General features: G+C 45.5%; 1 protein-coding gene across 1 annotated transcript; it reads right to left on the reverse strand.

Moving 5' to 3' along the window:
* Window positions 1-2266: 2266 nt before the first annotated feature.
* Window positions 2267-4579, reverse strand: LOC147879876 (uncharacterized). The gene is made up of 3 exons (XM_087371381.1): window positions 4344-4579; window positions 4037-4166; window positions 2267-3935 (listed from the first exon to the last, which is right to left on the reverse strand). Exons 1-3 carry the CDS (start codon window positions 4474-4476, stop codon window positions 2720-2722), a joined length of 1479 nt encoding a protein of 492 aa, XP_087227507.1. The 5' UTR covers window positions 4477-4579; the 3' UTR covers window positions 2267-2719.
* Between the last annotated feature and the right edge of the window lie 2415 nt (window positions 4580-6994).

A 6994-nucleotide genomic window follows, 5' to 3' on the forward strand; every position in this document is an offset into this window, starting at 1 on the left:
TGAGTTCGTCCGAACAAAAGCTCCATACTGAGTGAAGATTTGGAAGAGTAATCTGCAGCGAATGGCGAGCCTGGGAATGAATGGTCAAACTTTCAATAAGAGTGCCTCAGAGCTTTCTGTGCAAGATCCTTAAAGCAAGCACGAATGATCTGTTGGAGCTTTTTCCTACATGATTGGATCGATCTTTTTTGTACATGATACCCTCAAAGTTTTTCTACATGATCTCCTCAAGATTTTTTTAACATGAACTCAGCTGCAATTGCATTGCGTCCAAAGCCTATGCTGATAATGATGTCACTATTGTCTTCAAGGAAAAAGCCAGTTCCAAAAAATGCTGCAAACGATGCTGAAAGCACTCCTGGGCCTCCTGTTTTTAGTACAAGTCGAGCTGCCTGAGCCACTACCTGCCTCTTGGGTCAATACTTCAGGAATCCAACCTTCCACAGCCACAACCTCCAATCCGTAATATGAATCTGCAAAAAGGCAATGCAAATAATTCCTAGCCCTTTGATTCATTTGAGTAGTGCTGGGAAGTCAGCAAAATAGAAGAGAGGAATGACAAAAACTCTGAAGTGATACGAAAGGGACGTGATGATTGATGGAGATTGATGGCAAAAATCTGAAGTGATATGAAAGGGAAGTGACGAAAACTCTAAAGTGATACGAAAGAGAAGCAAGGACGGATGTAAATTTTTAAAAGAGGTCACAAAACAGAAATTTAGAGGTTGGATCATTATCTGAAATTTTCTTTCCCAATCTTGCATATGGAAATTTGATTGTGCGGTTTTGCATTGATAGGCCACATATGACGATTTTATGGATAGCATGCACATTTAGAGAATTGACTCTTTGCTCTTTGCTCTCAAGAGATAGTATAATATCTTTGTGCTACTTGATTGTGTCTCACATTACAAGACCGAACTCGACATCATTTGCCTTGTCTCACAATGTTTCATCACACACTCTTGCCATCGTCAAAAAGGTAATTTTCGTTCGTTAAAAACGGATGGACCGATGGATCATGACACCGATACACCATGAGGGAAGGGCCCATTCCTGGTTTTATTTGTGTGGCTACAGATACATACACACGCACTCTACATTGACGATTCCTCTTTTTTTCATGCATGTTCTCGATGTGAGCTAACATTCAGAGTCAGCAAAGAAGATAACCAAGTTGGATGCAAGATTGAGCGATGGCAACAACATTATATAGACTGTACAACAATGATAAATTATGAGCTCTTGTAAGCATATCCTTACTCATGTATTTGTTGGGCTTCAATGCCTAAAAGGCACAAGTATTTTGGCATCACCGAATCAATAATTAAGCACCACCCCCTGACATTTGCAAGGAGTATCGGGTCCTAGTGGACCCTGTAGGTGTCATGTCGAGGTCATGCCTCATGTCCATAATTTTACCCATTCTATAAAAATTAATAAAATGATTGCAAACAATCATGAATGAAGGATACAACGTCATTCAAGAGAACGGGGGTCATAGATTGAATATTATTTCTTGAAACATATAGACTAATCATTTTGACAGGTACATTTTTGGCCTGCCGTGGGTAGCCTTAGTGAAGGCTTCAATTTTGAGATGAGCAAAATTCAAAAATTTTTAAAGTTTTTATTGTGAATTATTGATTGGTCCACTTGTCTTTTTTGTTTTTTATGCTTGATTATCTCCACTTATTCCTCCCTCTTTCTCTCTCTCTCTATTTGAAGGCAAGCCCACCCTCCATCCCCCCCCCTCTCTCTCTCTCTCCCACTCTTCTCTCTCCCCCTCTTCTCCTTCATGCACATTGAAGTCCTCTCTCTCTCTCTCTTTTGCAAGCTATGCATTTGAGGCACGCCTTTTGAATGCTTTATGAACATTCATCTTTTTTTAATTTGTTGTGAGAACATAAAAAGGTTTTCTTCTATTGCCTAATTTTGCAATTACATAAATGTGAACCTTAATATAGATAATTTACATAAACACAAGTACATGATTTTTATTGTGTAAACATTAAAAAGGTATTGTTATATCTCGAAAGACTAATTCAAATGGGTCTCAAGTACTAATTCAAACGGACTCGGAAGTAGCTTGCATACGGACTCGAAGTAGCTTGCATTAAGTGGATGCCACCTATTAGTTTGAACCACCCCTAAGTTCGGAGATACTACTTGTTTTGTGTCTTTAGATGCCTCCTCTCTCTCATTGTATTACCATTATAAATATGATATCTCCTTGCTACGTCCATACAATGCGGGTTTCGACGGCTATACAACGGCCGTGAAAGTCAGAAGCCGGATCACATTTACACATCGCGACAATGTATGAGTTCCATTATTACTTGCGTAGTGAGAACAAACTTATACCTCTTTTACATCGAGGGCCTTCCAATCGATTGCTATCTCCTACCCATAAGGGCTGGACGGTTTTAGTATTTGTAGCAGATTTGCTTGCGCGTTATCTGCAGAGATGTCTCAGCAGTGGGGAATTATTACTTCCAACTATTGACAAGGTTCTCTTCTGTTCGTGACGGGAATCAGAAAACATGTCTCCAACCTTAAGCCAATACTTAGATGGAATCCAATTGTTTGCGAGGAGGTAATGCCCCATGGAGATCCAAAGTCTTGTTCAAGCGGCTTGAACGGAAACTCTAACCCATGCAAGTTACCTCCAGCTGTGTTGGCAAAACGGCGAATTGAACGACTGATTTGGCCCGCCTTTCTAAAAGGAAATCCCTCCGGAAGAATCCACAAGCTGCTTTAGCACGTTACTCCAGTAATCTGGATACTCGTCAGTCACCAAGGCATTGAAAGTGTTTTGATGTTCAGATCTGGAAGATGCCTGACGATTCGACTTCGAGCATCCAATCAGAGAGTCGTGGGGCATATTTTCACACACAACAGACGAAAAGGAGCTCTTGAAGCTAGATGTGTCCTCAGTAGCCAGCTCTAGTTCTCCGAGCAGGCTGCTTGAACTCGTAGGAATGCTCTGACAATCTCTTTGGCAGACATCCATACTAAAATCATCGTCACAAGATTGCGACCACATTGGTGGGGTGGAGCATGAGCTAGAAGTTGTTGAACCTCCGGCTAGTAAACTCTGAAAAGCCTTTAAACTGGGTGGCCCTTCTCCGTCTACGTTACCAGCAACGTCTGCACCAGCGTTGCGAAAGACGACATCGACGGCCAAGACCTTGGTAGGTGTTTGATGGAGTTCAGCACTGTCAAGACCTGCAATTCGGGAGGCGCATTTGGGAACCATATTCTCTTTCGCTATTTTGTTATCGGTCCAGGAAAGCTTTTGGAAGCAAGGGGGGCCTATGGAGCCAGGTTGGGTTGCACCCTGCAGCTGAGCTTCGAGGAAACACAAGGTGGAGGTCGGAGAGCCGTTATCCATTCGATCTGCATGCGGCGAGCTAGTGTAGCTAACGTCTTGGCCGGCATCAACTGTAGTCGGTTTCCAACAGTCCGGCCAGAGTAGTCCTGCTTGTCCTTGCAAAGATTTCTCCCAATTCTGTAGACTATTGATCAACTCCATAGCACTGAAGGCCGTGCGCGACGTGGTCTCCGGAAGACCATGATTCGGTTGAGACGAGAGATCGGACAATTGCGGATGCCATATTGGCCTTACGTACGACGAATCGCGGGGACAGGTAACCGCAGGACGCGGCCACAATCCGTTCGCTCTCATCTTGGATTCTCTCGCAAGGCGAGCCTCGGCTTCAAGCCTCGCAGTCTCCCACTGAGTTAAGTGGCGCAGAACAGAATTGCCGGCGGAATTCCTTTCGATCAGGCCGCCGGACGTAATCTCGCTCTTGGGCTTGTGTGTTACCGGGTCGACGCCCATTTTCTCCAGCCTCTTCTTCAGGTGGGTGTTCCAGTAGTTCTTGATCTCGTTATCAGTCCTCTTAGACAAGTGCGTTGCAATGGCAGACCATCTGTGGCGAAAAGGCCAGCATCAGTTCCGAATTTGAGGGTTGATTGATGGGTGGACTCTGGATTCATGGCTTACAAACCCGTAATAGAGGTAAGAGCTCACCGGTTCCCAAGGAGGGCGTGAAGCTGGATAATAGTCTGCTCCTCACTGGGGGAAAACGTCCCCCGTATGATGTCGGGTCTGAGGTAGTTAGTCCAGCGGAGGCGGCAACTCTTTCCGCATCGCAAGAGGCCTGATGCAGGAAGCGGGAAGGTGGTAATTAAACAAAGGAAAGCCAATTATAAGGAGCAAGAAGTAGTCTCGAAAGGGCAGAATTGAGAGAAACAAGGGCGGGGATCGCATGAAGATGTGCAATCTGAACTCCGCAGAGAGAGCGAGAGCGAGAGAGAGAGAGATTGAGAAGGTTTACCAGCTTTCGTAGGAAGGGCACGCCAGCTTCCATGGCCGTGGTCGTTGATGAAGGCAATGAGCTTCTGGTCCTCCTCGGGGGTCCAGGGGCCTTTTTTGAGGCCAATTTTGTCACAGCAGGGGGCACGACCCATGGCGACAGGGGAAAGGTGGAGGGGGAGGGAAGCGAACAAGAATTGCGCAAGGAAGAGAGCTATGTCATGCGAGATGGCTACGGCGATGATGGAGAATGGGGCTGTGAGCAGGATTGAGCTGTGGCGAGTAGCGTGAGAGCAATACCACGTAAATATACACAACGACTGGACGGTTCCAAGGGTCAATTCTCACAAAAAAAAAGTTCCAAGGGTCAACACCAGTGATAGGAGCACACGTGAGACGTCGCGTCCTGTCCCGTAGTCAACCGATCCCACCAGCCCCCGTCATCCGGCTCGTCACGTTTCAACCCCCTTCGACCTCCCGCCGTCCACCGCGTTCTCCGCGGCCTCCACCGCCTTTCTCCACGCGGTTTGCTTTAACTGCTCTCACAGTCCACGCCCTGGCGGCGCCCGCCGACCTGGGTCTTCCGTGGCAACGCATACCGTCGCCGCAGCGTCGCAACCCACCGCCACTGTTTGCTTTACGTGGCGCCTGCCTGAATCCTGTGACCTTTTCGCCCTTCGTCTTATTGGGGAAGGGTGGTTTTTTGTGCCTTGGGTTAGCAAAAGGGTGGTTTTGTGAGTTGCTGGTCGATTTGACCAGGTTAGTGGAACTAGTTGGATTAGGTTGTGGTTCGTGGAAGTGGTTGGATTAGGCTGTAGGCAAGTTACATGGTTAGGGTTAGGTTAGTTTAAAGTGTTTGTGTGGAGCTTTGCCTATCTCTTTTGAGCTTCGTTTTTTTGCGGGCGGTGCTCTTGTGTGTGCATTGGGTTTCGCTGTGTGGTGACTCTGTGTGTCTGTTTAGGTTGCGCTGTGGCTTCTCCTTTGGTTGTCAGTCCATTCTGTTTGCGCTATGGGAGGGTTGGATGGGTGTTGCTGTGAGTATTCTTCAGTAGATCTTGTTGGAGGTTGGTTCTGGAGTGCCCGTCTAGCTATGGCAGAGTCGATCTTGTCGGAGGCTAGTTGTGCGATTCTTTCCCCTGCAGAGGCGGGTTGAAAGCGTCGACAGAAAAAAACACACACATCTCACAGAAGCGGACATGCAACATGTTATTGTTGCATGTCGCGACGTTACCAGGGATAGAGTACAAGGGCCTTCCAATTGTTGCATTGTCGTGTAGTGTGCTAAGTAGAAAAATTCGAATTCGTGATTCAAAAAAATCGAGAAAATCGCTCGAATGATTCGAATGGAAGAAAAAATCGATTAAAAAAACGGTGACACGTCATGTTTTTTATATAAATCGCCACGTCATCACCACATATTTGTACAAATAACTTTTATTCGTACGAATAAGTATTTGTACGAATAAACTTGTATTAGGACGAATACATTCCTTCGATTTTGCATATAATCTCATTGTTTGCCAATTTTTCTTATCTCACGCTTGGTTCCTCAGCCGAGCATAAGAGATCTAAAAAGGAAAAGAAGGAGAACGATCTTTAAGGTTGTGAAAGCAATCTAGAAGGTCCGAAAAAAGATAGATTTTTGTTAGGGAGCTTTAGGATCTCATTCTGAGTTCCTGAGATCTCTTGTTTGGATTTTGGTTTTGGTCTTTTCTTTTGTTTGTTGGAGTTCTAGGTTCTCTTTATTGAGTACCTTTGATCTCTTGTGATAAAAATATTTTAGATATTTATGTGTTTGGAATTTGTTTATGGGAGTTGTAGGTTCTCTTTATTGAGTTCCTTCAATCTCTTGTGATAAAAATAATTTAGATATTTATGTGTTGAAATTGTTAGATATCAATGCTCCACTCTCGTGTAACTACGCGGGAACCAACTAACTCTACTTGTAAGCCCCCCCATATGAGGAGAAGGCATTTGAGTAGCTCGGTTATCGGTAGATCCTGGTTTAGACACCAGATGGGGACCATGTGTCGCCTGATGGCTGGACAGCTTTAGATAGAGTTGGCAAACCGCCAACTAGGCTACATGCAAGTGCGGGAAGGCATCCCTTGATTGACCGCACTGAGGGTAGACGGAGCATTTCTCGGGGTAGCCCACTCTCGGGTTGCGGGGCCCGTTTGGAGCCTCAGATGATTTCGGATCGCTCTGGGCCGAACGGACATCGTAGTTTAGTTGCTCCTGTTTTGCGCACCGATTCTATTGTATGGTCGGTGGCCTATTTCAGAACCGACCCCAGTCGACCGTTTTGGGCGGACTGGGTCGGTTACCCAATTGAGCCTAACCGACTACGACTAGTGGCTATATAAGAGCAAGCCCATGAAGCCCATTTCCTCACTGGCTACAGCAACCCTGATTCCTTAGCATCCAGCCTCCATCTTCTACTGTTTCTAGCATGCCATTGAAGCTTCTTTCACAAGAGCGCATGGTTGGGAGGCAGCGCCATCTATTGTATCAGTTCTACAGTAATCAAATTTTTGATTCTCCATACTATCTTGTTTTCTCTCTTGCGTACGAGATCCTGTAATCTGTTGAGCACAGACGTTGTATTATTTTCTTACAGAAATTTGTTTGTGGGAGTTCTAGGATCTCCTTGTTGAGTTCCTTAGATCTCTT

Source organism: Dipteris shenzhenensis, chromosome 33 (genome assembly GCF_047967505.1).
Source record: "Dipteris shenzhenensis isolate YYH24624 ecotype China chromosome 33, Dip_SZ_1.0, whole genome shotgun sequence".
NCBI classification, from domain to species: Eukaryota; Viridiplantae; Streptophyta; class Polypodiopsida; order Gleicheniales; family Dipteridaceae; genus Dipteris; species Dipteris shenzhenensis.